This window comes from Myotis lucifugus, unplaced genomic scaffold (genome assembly GCF_000147115.1).
Source record: "Myotis lucifugus unplaced genomic scaffold, Myoluc2.0 scaffold_2, whole genome shotgun sequence".
Lineage (NCBI taxonomy): Eukaryota > Metazoa > Chordata > Mammalia > Chiroptera > Vespertilionidae > Myotis > Myotis lucifugus.
The window spans coordinates 5,193,106-5,208,753 of NW_005871050.1; the positions used below are offsets into that span (position 1 = coordinate 5,193,106).

Here is a 15,648-nt window from a genome sequence, read left to right on the forward strand (position 1 = left end):
TTCAATAGCCCTAACCGGTTTGGCTCAGTGGATAGAGCGTCGGCCTGCGGACTCAAGGGTCCCAGGTTCGATTCCGGTCAAGGGCATGTACCTTGGTTGTGGGCACATCCCCAGTGGGGAGTGTGCAGGAGGCAGCTGATCAACGTTTCTCTCTCATTGATGTTTCTAACTCTCTATCCCTCTCCCTTCCTCTCTGTAAAAAACCAATAAAATATATTTAAAAAACAACAACATTCAATAAACACCTCCCACTTGATCCAGAATTTCCACGTGGATAAAGTTGAGCAAGCACCCAAACATGTATAAAAGGATGTCCCCTTCTAGTATGGTCTATAATAGCAAGACAGTGGAGAACTCTTGCATGTCCATCAATAGGGAGCTAGTAAATTAATTATGGTACAGCTAGAAAATGGAATACTATGCAATTTTTTAAATATATAGGATAGCTCTGGATATATGAAAAAGTGTCCAATAAATTTTTGACCTATATGATAGTACACACCCATGTGTTAAAATATGTGTACATTTGCATATATTATATGTGATTAGCCCATATGTAGGGAGGAGATATGCACTGCAGGCTGAGAGGAGAGAACTCTACTCTTATTTATAGCCTCTACAGTTAAAATTCACAGTATATATGTATCGATATTATAATTTAAAATAAAAAACAAAATAACCTGACACACAAGGCAAGTATTTAAATATCAAAGTTCCTCACTGTAATTTATTTAAGGGGAAATTTCAAGCTAGATGTGCATAATAATCAAAATCTGACCTTGCTTTCATGTGATTCAGTCCCAGTCCATTACCCTGTTCAGGGTTGAGAAATCAAAGACTGTGACTAAAGTTCATTCTTCTAATCTCCTTTCATGTTTACTTTATTTCACTCCCTACAGATTCCCAGTATACCATAATTTATGCTGGGTTATTAGTAAACCCTCCCTTCCTTTTTTGTAAAGAAGGCTTTTAAAGTTTTTTAAATCTATTTTTTGACAAGCTGGTCCAGTTTATGGTCAAATATCAACTACTTAAAACAATTGCTGACACCTGAAATTAATATAAGACACAAACTTCAATTTAAGATCTTACTAACCTGTCCATAATTAGTCCATGAGGAATAAACACCTTTTCCAAATCCTCCACGTAATGATTAGGTATACAAAATAAATCTAGGTCATAACCTGGTTCATCATCACTAATCTGAAAAAGAAATATGGCTGTTTCGATGAGAGCATTACAAGATACAAACATTTAATTAGATTAAGATGTTAAAAATCTTAGCCTATCAGAGAAATTTAGGTAACAGATATCAAGAACTTTCAGTAACTTTCTAGTATGATAATGAATTATACTTATATCAGAAATCAACCATATGTTTTATTTAATGTTTTTATTTTTATTGATTTCAGAGAGGAAGGGAGATGGAGAGATAGAAACATCAATGATGAGAAAGAACCATTGATCAGCTGCCTCCTGCACGCCCCCTACTGGGAGTCGAGCCCACAACCTGGGCATGTGCCCTTGACCCGAATCGAACCTGGGACCTTCAGTCCACAGGCCAACGCTCTATCCACTGAGCCAAACCAGCTACGGCTCAACCATATATTTTAAAGATGAATAGTTAAGATGACATGATATGAATAGTAAAATGACATGATATGAAATTTCCTTTAGTTCGTTAAAGAGAAAAAAACTTCAAAGAGCTAAGAAAAATGTGGCAAATCTTGATAATACTTTAAACAGGAGTCATGAGTATATGGGGACTCATAATATTCTTTCCATTTTTTAATGTTTGAAAATTTAGTTTTAAAAAATATACTATAGTCTATCAAAATATCACTGAACAAAGAAAACATGCTATTTCCCACCCCAAATCCAAATACCCTCTTCTCATCTCACAATAGAAAAAAAAGTTATTTATTTATTTATTATTTTTTTTAATCCTCATCCGAGGATATTTTTCCATTGATTTTTAGAGAGAGGGAAAGACAGAGAGAAATATCAATGTGAGAGAAACACATCGATTGGTTGCTTCCTGCACTCGCCCCCACCAGGCCCTGAGCCCGGGAGGAGCCTGCAACCGAGGTACATGCCCTTGACCAGAATCGAACCCAGAATCGAACACAGAATTGAACCCTGGTCCTTTCAGTCTGCAGGCTGACACTCTATCCACTGAGACAAATTGGCTAGGACAGGAAAAAAAATTAAGTGATCTCATTTGACATACAGATCTTGTAACATATAAACCCACACCTGAAATCTGTATGTTCATGTTGACCAATGTCACCCCAATTTAATAAATACAAATATTAAAATTAAAATAAGAAGTTAAGTGATTTCTTTAAAAAAACAAACTCCTGCCCTAACCGGTTTGGCTCAGTGGATAGAGCATCGGCCTGAGGACTGAAGGGTCCCAGGTTCAATTCTGGTCAAGGGCATCTACCTTGGCTGCGGGCACATCCCCAGCAGGGGATGTGCAGGAGGCAGCTGATCCATGTTTCTCGCTCATCGATGTTTCTAACTATCCCTCTCCTTTCCTCTCTGTAAAAAAATCAATAAAACATATAAAAAAAAACTTCTAGAAGTCTGAAATTGTTATAATCCACTCATGAGGTGCCTTCATACTAGAAACTCCAAGATGGCTTGAGTAGGACCATATATTGGTTGTTTTGGTATGCCCAGCCTCTGGCATACAAAATATTCAATAACAACACTAATGATGTCATACCTGCAATGGTAAAATGTACAATGATTAATTTTATAAATATTATATATGCATTTATACACAGAGAAAATATATAACAAAACCATGAAAACTATTATCTTGGGGAGGGGAGTTACAGAGATTTTATTTAGTTCCTTCCTTATATCATATATTCCAAATTTTCTTCAGTGAATATATATATATATATTGCTTTTTAAAAAATACAATAGTCTTTCTTATAAATCATTTTTGGCAATGTGTGTGTATATATATATACACACATATATATAAAGTATAGGGAAAATTTAAAAGATATATTAAAATAAATTCTACAAACAAAAAACTAATACAAAATATAAAAGGAAGAGGAACAGGGAGGGAGAGATGGGGGAAGGAAGGATAGGTGGGTGGGTATGGAGGAATATATCAAACAATGGTCAAATATAACAAGTGGGAACTTGCCACTTTGTACACTTTAATATGGATTTATTTTTTTCACTTTCAACTTCAATTTTTTATTATAGTTGATTTATAATTCTCATTCACCATTATACTTAATGTTTATTCAAAGAAATAAACCCGAATTATAATACTCTATCTCACATGATATTTAAGACTAAATAACTTCCAAATCACATTCAAGAAGCTCATGATATGAGCTCTGGCAGTTTTCAAGAAATATTGGTCAGATCATAATTAAATCTCAATGTATCTGTTAATACCTATTAAGCACCTCTTCTTCAGTCAGCATCATATTAGGTAGGTGCTTTTGGACAAGTAACTTGGCCTTCAGTAAATTAAAAAATATTTATATTTAAGATGTAGATTATTCACAGAATTCAGAATTCTATTCTGAGAAATTTGAGGTTCATGTTTTCTCCCTTTCTCTCAAAAGTTCTGTTTTGAGTTCTCCAGATTCTGGTGGAATTGAAGGTACAGTGATGTCCGGCTGGTAGTACCTACACACCACTTCAGTCTGCACACATGGCCAGGAGGCTGGCTGCGATTCACGTAGGTAAACCGGCTCATGCCCATGGGCATGTTCTGACAACAGCAAGTAGTGCACAGACACTGGCTCAGCAGCTGGTCTGACGGCAGTTGGAAGTCAATATTGATTTGTTTTTAAACAAACATGTATTATTTTCATAAGCAGAAAAAATTCCATTGGAGGGAGGAAGATTTTGCCAGATCCTCATAGAGGAAGTTCTAATATATCATGTTTATTTCAAAACATTCACTACACAAATAATGGAAATGGGACATTTCTGTCACCTACAGGAACATTTCAAGAGTACTTTATAAACTGAAATTTAGTTCAAGTTTTGGGAAAAGAAGAAAGAACGTGCTAGATCCTATAGATGAAAGAATAAACATTCATTTCAGGTTCATCAGAATATTTCTGCTACTACCTGACATGAATGAAAATGCACCATTTCATAGTGCTTTAAAATCAAGATCCAGAGTGCCAAAATGGCTTCCCTGAAGCTTACCCTTGCTCCCAGTTACTCACTGCTTCTGACACAAGCATAAACCAGGACCCAACCAGAACCTGAAATATGCAACACTTGTAAAGACTACTGCTTCTGTGAAAATGGCTCAGTGTCTGACTACAGGTTTTGCAAATAGCCTAAGAACTTTCAGAGTCTTAGTCAATGTAAATTCTGCCCAGAGTTCATCCCAGCCATTAGTCTATTACAGACAGACCAGCAGGGATATACCCCAGAATAGGAATTCTATCTCTTTCAACATACCAAATTAATTTCCAATTAAAAAATTTATTTTCAATCAATATTAGATTTATACAGGGTGACCCCCCAAATGTATATACACTTTAACAACTGATAGCTGCTAAATGAAAATGAAATGTATTTTAATAAACACTGCCTCTATAATTATTTAAAGTGTGTACAGTGGGGCCTTGACTTACGAGTGTCCCGACTAACGAGTTTTTTGAGATACCAGCTGTCTCTCGGCCGATTTTTTGCATTGAGTTGACAGAGTAATTTGAGTTAACGAGCTCCTTAACGAGCTCCTTAAGGAGCTCGGTCTCGGAACGAATTAAACTCGTAAGTCAAGGCCCCACTGTATATACATTTTTGGGGACACCCTGTATATCACATTTACTGTCAAAGGGCTGATTTATTAGATCAAGCATAAAAAACATGTTAAGAGAAAGGAAACCAAGATGGCTGCATAGGTTAACACCGGAAATTGCTGCCTCACACAACAACTTCAAAAAATACAACTAAAAGACAAAACAGACATCATCCAGAACCACAGGAAGGCTGGCTGAGTAGAAATTCTACAACTAGAAGGAAAGAGAAAAGCACACTGAGACTCAGAGGAGGTGCGGAAGTAAAGTGCAGAGGTACGGCGACGCACGTGGAAAGGGCTGGCAACCTGAGAACGCCGTTGTATTTTTCAATCTGGAGGGAGACACAAGCTCCCGAGTACTCTGAACTCCGGTTCCGGGCGAGTCTCTGGGGACCCAGACTCATACAGGGAAAAACTGGACTGTCTTGCATTGGGCGGAACTCAAGGGCGGCTTTCTCTCAGAGATGCTTGCAGCGATTACCGCGGGACACTGAGACCCAGGGCCTCTTAGGGTAAGACTGAGGAGCAGCCATAGCTGCTTGCTCCGCCCTGTTGATCCCCTGAGACCCCGCCCCACCCAAGCTGTGCTCAGAGGCTTTTACATATGAAAGGCCTGGCCCTTTGCAATCTAAAATTACCTAACAAACTGCAGCTGGGTCAGAGAGACCCAGAACATCCAAAAGAAGGCTCAAGGCCCCACAGAAGCTTGCATTGCTTCATAGCTGGGCCTCATCTGGGCACCTCCAAACCCCAAACAAAGAAGAGGAATCTGCAGATCTCTTCGTAGCTCCTGCTGGGTAGCCTCAGGCAGAGGCTAAATTAGCACCTCCTTAGAGATCCAAGAGCCAGTGTACCCAGTGGTCAGAGTGGGACCATCCAGATTACAACTCCTCAGATCCATAAGGGACACACTCAGGGGGCAGACTCAGTGAGCACCAAAGCCACACTGAAGCAAGTCTTGCCCCAGAAGGGTGTCTCTAGCACAGAAGTTCTCCCACTGCAGACACAGCTGATTTTCACAGCCAACTGGCCTGGAGGTCAATTCCTCCCAGTGATACCTACAACAATCAAAGCTTAACTACAACAAGACTGTGCACAAAGCCCACAAAGGGGTGCACCAAGCGTGTCCACCTCAGGTAATTGTGGAGGCTGAGCCACTGGGCCCTATAGGACACCTAGCATAGAAAGCCACTCTATCAACACAGGGAAGCAGCCAAAATGCGGAGACAAAGAAACAGGTCATGCCGAAACCGGTTTGGCTCAGGATCACAAGAATCAAGTCAAAGATTTGAAATACAAAGAAGCAAAAAACACCCAACCGGAAAAACAAAAAGAAAAAAGAATCCAAAAATATGAAGAGAGTGTAAGGAGCCTCTGAGACAACTTCAAGCGTACCAACATCCGAATTATGGGGGTGCCAGAAGAAGAGAGAGAGCAAGATATTGAAAACCTATTAGAAGAAATAATGACAGAAAACTTCCTCTACATGGTGAAAGAAATAGACTTACAAGTCCAGGAAGCGCAGAGAACCCCAAACAAAAGGAATCCAAGACACATCATAATTAACACTTGGAGTGCGGGTGAATTTCCCGCCAAAATATAAGATGGCTCTGTCTTTTGGTTTTGTTCCATCCACCAAAAGGGTGGATTACAAACAAATATTTGGTAATACGCAGTTACAATCGGCCCGAGTTTACACGTTTCCCGCACTCCACCGCAAATCTATATGAACCGAGTTAAAGACGGCTCCCGCGGAGTACGCGCAATTCACGCGAGCCGACTTAACTCGTTTCCCGCACTCCAAGTGTTAAAATGCCAAGAGCAAAAGACAAAGAGAGAATCTTAAAAGCAGCAAGAGAAAAACAGTTAGTTACCTACAAGGGAGTACCCATAAGATTGTTAGCTGATTTCTCAATAGAAACTATGCAGGCCAGAGGGAGTGGCAAGAAATATTCAAAGTGATGAATACCAAGAACCTACAACCAAGATTACTTTACCCAGCAAAGCTATCATTCAAAATTGAAGGTCAGATACAGAGCTTCACAGATAAGAAAAAGCTAAAGGAGTTCATCACCACCAAACCAGGATTATATGAAATTCTGAAGGGTATCCTTTAAGAAGAGGAAGAAGAAGAAAAAGGTAAAGATAAAAATTATGAACAACAAATACATATCTATCAAGTGAATCTAAAAATCAAGTGAATAAATAATCTGATGAACAGAATAAACTGGTGAATATAATAGAATCAGGGGCATAGAAAGGGAGTGGACTGACTATTCTCAGGGGGAAAGATGTGTGGGGGGTACGGGAAGAGACTAGACAAAAATCGTACACCTATGGATGAGGACAGTGGGGGGGGGGGGGTAAGGGCAGAGGGTGTGGTGGAACCAGGTGGAGGGGAGCTATGGGGGAAAAAAGAGGAACAACTGTAATAATCTGAACAATAAAGATTTAATTAAAAAATAATAATAAAATTAAATTTAAAAATATTTAAAAAGTTAAATAAGGAGCAACTTATTTAAATGATGACAAAGCACCAATTTTACACTTAATGAAAAATCCAAGTCTTTTAAATTCATGCCCTAGCCAGTTTTGCTCAGTGGATAGAGCATAGGCCTGCAGACCAAAGGGTCCCAGGTTCAATTCTGGCCAGGGGAATGTACCTTGGTTGCAGGCTCCTCCCTGGCCTGGGCCCTGGTCAGGGCTCTTACAGGAGGCAACCAATCGATGTGTTTCTCTCTGTCTTTCCCTCTGTCTTCCATTCTCCCTAAAAATCAATGGAAAAAAATAAATTCATAGTTAATGATCAAATATTAGAATACTAATTTTATATGGTGAGGTCCTTACTCAGACCTGTATTATTACTAATACTCAAATACTTGAGTACCTACTATGTTTTACAGACTACAGAGAATTAGGTAAACATTAACACGGCTACCCTCAAAGAGCGTACAGTATAGTAAAAGACATGACATGTACATGAATAATCATAAGACAGAGTATTAAACTGCTAAGTATTGTGGGAGTTTAAGGGGGCACTCAAACTCACTCAGAAGCCTCACCTGCACCTAGACCAAAGAGACGAAATAATGTAAGATACAATCCAATAAACAGGAACTTGTTTTAATCATCCCAAACACCAAAGCTTCAGATTAAATAGGCCCATAACCTCAATCTCTACAAGAGCTAGACATATACTTGGTGCCCTTTAATCTTAGAAGCTATTTGTCCCATCTGATATTGGTTAATATCTAATATTAATTAACCTTATCTAATGTGGATTAGTTAACAATGCAGTGGCTGCTTTGATAGGAAGGGATTTCAATATACTCAATTAGCCGTAACCGGTTTGGCTCAGTAGATAGAGCGTCGGCCTGTGGACTCAAGGGTCCCAGGTTCGATTCCGGTCAAGGGCATGTACCTTGGTTGCGGGCACATCCCCAGTAGGAGGTGTGCAGGAGGCAGCTGATCGATGTTTCTCTCTATCGATGTTTCTAACTCTCTATCTCTCTCCCTTCCTCTCTGTAAAAAAATCAATAAAAAATATATTTAAAAAATATATATATACTCAATTACATTAAAATGCATTTAGTATCCACCTTGATTAAGGCACTGTGCAATATTTGTAGAGGGATACAAAGATTATTAATTTGTAGTACTCAAAAAGTTTGCAATATAGTAGAAAAGGTATACATACATACATACATACATACACACATGGGACTAACTATATGGCACAATAAAGCTTATAAATTGTACCCAAATCTAATTTGACAAGCCCACAAACTTTTGATTGTCAAGGCAGTTATATGTACACTAAAGATAAACCTGGAACCCAAGGTCACCCAACACCAGTGACTCCTTCCAAAAGAAATATCAAGCTCAAAGTTATTATATTCTGTTGCCTAGGTTGTAAATTGAGTAGACTGGCATATCTCTGACACTGAATTAGCACAGCCTTCTAAGTCACCTAGGTAACAGTAGTATCCACTTTCTGTATGAATGTAAGTCATATCTGTTTTATTATTTGTGACTTGGTGTTACATATCTAAGCATGTGGTTATTACTGATACCTTCTAAAAGAATAATATTAGTCTGCTTAGGATGCCGTAACAAAATATCATAGACTGGGTGGCTTACACAATAGTAATTTATTTCTCACAGCTTTGGAAGCTGGGAAGTCCAAGATCAAGGTGCCAACAAAGTAGGTTTCATTCTGAAGCCTCTTTTCTTTTCTTTTTTTTAAATATATTTTTATTGATTTCAGAGAGGAAGGGAGAAGGAGAGATAGAAACATTAATGTTGAGAGAGAATCATTGATTGGCTGCCTCCTGCATGCCCCCTACTGGGGATCAAGCCCACAACCAGGCATGCATACCCTTGACCGGAATTGAACCCAGGACCCTTCAGTTTGCAGGCTGGCACTCTATCCACTGAGCCAAACCAGCTAGGGCTGAAGCCTCTTTTCTTAATTGTAAGTAGCTACCTTTCACATTGGGGGCTACCTTCTCCTATAAATCCAGACTGGAGGATGGGGTTGGGGAAGGGAGCTCCCTTTTTTCTTAAATGACAAGGGACCTTTGCCCTAGCTGGTTTGTCTCAGTGGATAGAGCATCAGACTGTAGACTGAAAGGTCCCAGGTTCAATTCCGGTCAAGGGCACATGCCTGGGTTGTAGGCTCAATCCCAAGTAGGGGGCGTGCAGGAGACAGCCGATCAATCTCTCTTCCTCTCTGAAATCAATAAAAATTAAAAAATAAAAAGACAAGGGACCCAACCTCATGACCTTTTCTAATCCTAATTTTCTACCAAAGGCCCATCTCCAAATACCATCATGTTGGGGATGTTAGGGCTTCAAGACATATGGGGGGGAGGGGGTGGGAACAAACATTTATTCCATAACAAAAACTTAACATAAAATGGCTAGTGATCACAAAGAAGGTTCTGGATGGCTCTGGGGAGGACCCAACCCTAAAATATTTGGGGAGAACGCTCTGGAGGTACCACAAGTGGTGACAAATGAAAATGGAGTTTCTTTCCAGATCCACCTTTCCCATTATTGCCATTTCTGGCTGAACTGGAAATCAAAGGATAGGTTAATAGCTCTGAGCTACTTAACACTTAGCCAGACATATCAGAAATCTGAATACATCTCTTCAGAGCTTTAGAACACAGCTCTCAAATTCTAACCTACCTGTAATACACTTGTTAATGATAAAATCCAGACAGGTACTTTTATTAATATGAAAGATTGAAAAATATACATAAAAATTCTAATTACAAAGATATATTATATAAAATTATAGTGAGCAAGGAATTTAACTCGAGCTAAGATAACACTTGCAACATCAATTTATCATCTGTGACTAGGATTGCTTAAGTCTCTGTGGTAAAAAAAAAAAATGACAATGTTTTTGGGTCCAAACAAGACTGAATGGAAATGAAGAAGTGAGTCTTAAAATGAGCTATATGAGTTAAAAGATATACGATAATAGATAAAACAGATCTTAATTTTTTTTCCTAGTAACCAACATTTCTAAGCTACTAGAATGGGCAGAAATTGCTAGGTGGCATATTTTTATATTTTTACCTTTTATATTCAGACTAGAACAGTGATGGCGAACCTATGACATTTTTGTGGTTGATTTTTCTTTGTTAAATGGCATTTAAATATATAAAATATCAAAAATATAAATCTTTGTTTTACTATGGTTGCAAATATCAAAAAATTTCTATATGTGACACGGCACCAGAGTTAAGTTAGGGTTTTTCAAAATGCTGACACGCGGAGCTCAAAAGGTTCGCCATCACTGGACTAGAAGCCCGGTGCACAAAAATTTGTGCACTCCGAGGGTCCCTCAGCCCGGCCTATGCCCTCTGGCAGTTTGGGACCTCTCGGGGAATGACCACCTGCTGGCTTAGGCCCGCTCGCCGGGGGATTGGGCCTAAGATGGCAGTCAGACATCCCTCTGGCAGCCCAGGAGCCCTCGGGGGATGTCCACTTGCCAGCGGGGAGCAGGCCTAGCTGCAGTCAGACATCCTTAGCACTGCTGAGGAGGCGGGAGAGGCTCCCACCACCACCGCTGTACTGGCAGCCGTCAGCCTGGCTTGTGGCTGAGCAGAGCTCCCCCTGTGGGAACACCCTGACCACTAGGGGGCAGCTCCTACATTGAGCGTCTGCCCCCTGGTGGTCAGTGTGTGTCATAGTGACCAGTCATTCCCAGTCGCTCTGCTGTTAGGGTCAATTTGATTTTACCTTTTTATTATATAGGATGCTTTAAAATTCTCAAAACACACTAAAGCAGATATGTCATCCCCTTAAGATAATATGCAATATCAGAGTATCGTAAAACCAAAATTATGAATTACTGATACACATATTCCTAAATGTGAAAGTAATTTAAGCTAGTAGTGTATTCATCTTCCAATTTTATGAATCTTACAAATAAATTACACATATAACTTGCTTGCCCTCCCTTCTAATGGTTAAAGAATTAAAAATTTTATAACAATGTAAGCATTATAAAATTAAAATCAGCATTCTTACCTATTTAATTCAGGGATAAATTATTAGCTGCTCCTAGATAAGTGGGCTCATAACTACTATATGTGCAAGGACATAAATTTATCCAACACTATGGTCTTTCCTTTTATTAGTGTGCACTGTGGAATAATAAGTATATTCATTCTGGGCAAAAAGTATATACCTATCAATTATCAGAATCACAGTGTGGAAGATAGTAATTCCATAGCAATTTGAAGTATCTGTCTGAATTCTTATTAGTTGCAAATTATTCTAAATGCTAGCAATTTGGTTATCACTGGCAAGAAAAATATTGATTGATATTAATGATGATGGTTGATAATTTCAGAACATATAAATTTACTGAATCCACACAATATAAAATTACAGAAAGAAAGAAGAATATATAGTTCATCTTTAGCATCTCTTCACACAGGGGAAAATGGCATGGCCCAGTTACTGCCTAATGAACTACAGAAAATTCCATGGCCCCTCTTCTCTGCTAATGTGATTGGTCCTTTTGTCTTTTTTCCCACCTCCTTACAAAGGACTTCCTACAATACACAGATACAAATAATGGAAAACAATTAAAATGGATCTATAACTATGTGCTACATTACTCAATTTGCAGAATAAAACCCTCCAAATGATCTGCTCCATTTTTTGGTGGTCACAAATAATAATTTTGGTCTACACTATTGTCAGTCTAAACCAGTGATGGCGAACCTTTTGAGCTCAGCATGTCAGCACTTTGAAAAACCCTAACTTAACTCTGGTGCCGTGTCACATATAGAAATTTTTTGATATCTGCAACCATAGTAAAACAAAGATTTATATTTTTGATATTTATTTTATATATTTAAATGCCATTTAACAAAGAAAAATCAACCAAAAAAATGAGTTCGCGTGTCACTTCTGACACGCGTGTCATAGGTTCGCCATCACTGGTCTAAACCCTGTTATAAATAAAATAGGGTAGCCCTGGCTGGGTGGCTCAGCTGGTTGTACACCAAAAAAAGTTGCAGGTTCAATTCCCGGTCAGGGCACATACCTGGGTTACAGGTTTGATCCCCAGTTGGGTTGCATATGGAAGGCAGCCAATCAATGTTTCTCTCTCTCTCTCTCTCTCTCTGCCTCTTCTCTCTCTCTAAAAAAATGATAGGATTGTGGATCAAAAAATGCACTATTTTATCAATTCTGTAAAAATTATTGGTAGGGTAAGATTTAAATCTGGTTAGTACAGGATTACATTTCTAACATTACCATCCTGAAATTTAGAAAATATAATATCCACATAATGCATATTTGATGTTTTACATCAATTTGCAAAACTCCAGGAGTTTGCTCTTAGTTCAACTATATCCAAACTTATCCTGGCAGTTTAATGACAGTTATAAGCAGCATGGGTTATATCAAGCATATCTGGGGGACAATTTCATCGAAGTGATGTTGGGCATGTTACTTCACCAATTTGTGCCTCCAAGGTCATACTAGTGTTTATCTACCTCACAGATACCTATTATGTAACTTTGGGACAGTTACATTCAATAATGTCTGCAAAATATTTACCTCAATGCCTGACTAAATAATCTATAATACTAAAAGCGTAATATGCTAATTAAACCAGATGTCCTTCCAGACGAAGCTGGGGCTGTGAGGGCCGAGCCCCTTGCACAAATTTCGTGCATCGGGCCTCTCTAGTTATAAATAATTAGCCACAACTGTCACTACTAACTTAAAAGTAAAGATGTTAAGAACAGACTCTGGGGCCAGATAACTTAAGATTCATATCCTAGCATTGCTGAGTGATCTTCGGCAAGATACTCAACCTCTCTTGAGCCTCATAAATTATTTTCTAAATATCAAACTGTAACCAATACATAGCAAGCACTATTGCTAACATGCAAACAATTTCTGGGAAGGAAATAAAAAATAGAACAGGAATTTGCAAATCAAAAAGATAAACAAAAAGATAAACTAGCACCAGCCAGTTCTAGCCATAATAATTCACCCTATGCTGGGGCAGGTATCATACCCAAAGGTAAAAGCATCCAACTTCTTCAGCAACTGAATAAAAACAATCCCCACCATTTTTTGAGTACCTACTACTAGTATAACATTTAAGTGCATGGGCTCTTAAAGAGACCTAGGTTTAAATCTGAGCTCCTCTTAATAACTGTGTGATGTGGGTATGTTATGTTGAGGTTAAATTACTTAACCTCTCTGAAGCTTGAAAGATTCCTTCTCTGTAAAATGGTAATGTGCCCGCAACCCAGGTACATGCCCTTGACTGGAATCGAACCTGGGACCTTTCAGTCCACAGGCCAACGCTCTATCCACTGAGCCAAACCGGTTTGGCAAGTGCATGGGCTCTTAAAGAGACCTAGGTTTAAATCTGAGCTCCTCTTAATAACTGTGTGATGTGGGTATGTTATGTTGAGGTTAAATTACTTAACCTCTCTGAAGCTTGAAAGATTCCTTCTCTGTAAAATGGTAATAATCATATTACTTTTACAGGGATGTTTTGAGGGTAGGCCCATGTAGGTAAACACAATGGTAACTATTATTACTATTACCAGTCAGGACCCACACAAAGGTTGATTCCCATAAATCATCTTATAATCCTTTCAATAATACCATGAGGTAGCTAACACTTCAGTTATACCTAAGAACACCAAGATGAAACAGAATTTGCCACCCCAAAATAGACTTTTTGGGTATATTACTATAAACTCATTATTTTCAAGAAAAAAAAGACTCAGGAAAAACCTTTGACCTTCCCTGGAACTACCTAAAAGAATTTAGATAGAGGGGAGCAATCATCATAGACAGCTATAGTTTAATATGAATTAAGTGTAACAGACAGGATTCTGTGTCCCATTGTTAAAGATGGCCCAGCAAATGTTTATTTACCAAACATTTACTTTTCTATCTCCCTGCAAATTGCCATCCTACTTTGAAGTCCCAAACCACAACTCCCTCTTCTCCTTAGCTCAAGATCACATATAAGCCTCAATTACTATGGAACCCCTGTATGTACATACTTAATAAATTTGGTCATTTTCTTTGGTTACTGTCTCATGCTAATTTGATTATTAGTCCAGCAGAAGAATTTAGCAGGTAGAAGGGAAATTATTTTTTCTCCCCTATAACACTTAAGCCAAAAAGTGAAATAAGTTGCCCAACGCCACACAACTAATTTCTGGGCCAGATTCCATTAAGAACACTGCTCTTGCCCAGGCCAGAGCATTTTTTGTCCCCTGCAGCTCAGTTAGTTGGAGCATCCTCTCTTGCACCAAAAGGTTTCAGGTTCATTCCCAGTCAGGGCACATACCTAGGTTTTGGGTTCAATCCCTGGTCCAGATTCATATGGGAGGCAACCGATTGATAATTCTCTCGTATCTCTCTTTCTCTCTCTCTCTCTCTCTAAAAAAAATCAATAAACATGTCCTCAAGTGAGGATTTAAAAAATAAAAGAACACTGATCTTTACCTGAACTCACAATGCCTAGTAAGAAATGGAATCCTTTCTTTTATAGGGCTCAAATGGTAAATTATTTTTATTGCCCTGGTGGGTGTGGCTCAGTTGGTTGGGCCACATCCTAAGCACCAAAAGGTCGCCAAAAGGTCACTGGTTGGATTCCCAGTCAGGGCATAAGCCTGAGTTTCGGTTCAATCCTTAGTTGGGGAGAATGCAGGAGACAGCTGATCAATGTTTTGCTCTCCCCCTCACCTTTCCTCTCTATAAAAATCAATAAAAATTTTTTAAACATTATTAAAGTATTCATTCAACAAACCATTTCTCAGAATGTCTTACATGTCAAACGCTGTACTATAAAGGCAGGGTTACAGTGGTGATTCCTTCCCTTATAAAGTTTATGTTTTATTAGGAGACAGTCAACAGGTAATCAGGAAACTGCTTGAGCAATACAAAATGATGTTGATGCAGGCTAAGTGTTGGGAGGGGTTGGCTATTTTAACGAGCATGATCAGAAAGGTGAGGGGGGAAGGGGAGCAGCTTGGTTTGTTCTAGAAATAAGAAAAGGAACCAATGAGGTTGGAGACGATGTGAGAGGCTGCTTATGGAATGAATGTCCCTGAAGATAAGGATGAGATAGACCTTTTTTTTGTCCCCTGCAGCCTCAAAGAGCATGGGATACGGTTTCAAGCATATCTGAATTCCAGGCGTGTCACCTCTACGCAAGCAAAATTACCTAATATCATTTCATTATTTCCTTCGTGAGTAAAAATGTAAACATGGTTACCGCTACCAAGAGTCCGGTCGGGATCAGGGAGGCACAAATATTTGCTGAACTAGATGAAAAC

General features: G+C 38.8%; 1 protein-coding gene and 1 pseudogene across 1 annotated transcript in view; both read right to left on the bottom strand.

The window, feature by feature from the left end:
• The window catches only part of HPRT1 (hypoxanthine phosphoribosyltransferase 1), a 38,888-nt gene that overhangs the window by 22,680 nt on the left and 560 nt on the right, over positions 1 to 15,648 (bottom strand). The window contains exon 2 of the mRNA XM_006082071.3: positions 1,097 to 1,203. Within this exon, the coding sequence (XP_006082133.1) occupies positions 1,097 to 1,203 (107 nt within the window). The remainder of the gene's footprint in view (positions 1 to 1,096; positions 1,204 to 15,648) is intronic.
• Positions 3,497 to 3,748, bottom strand: LOC102438461 (annotated as a pseudogene).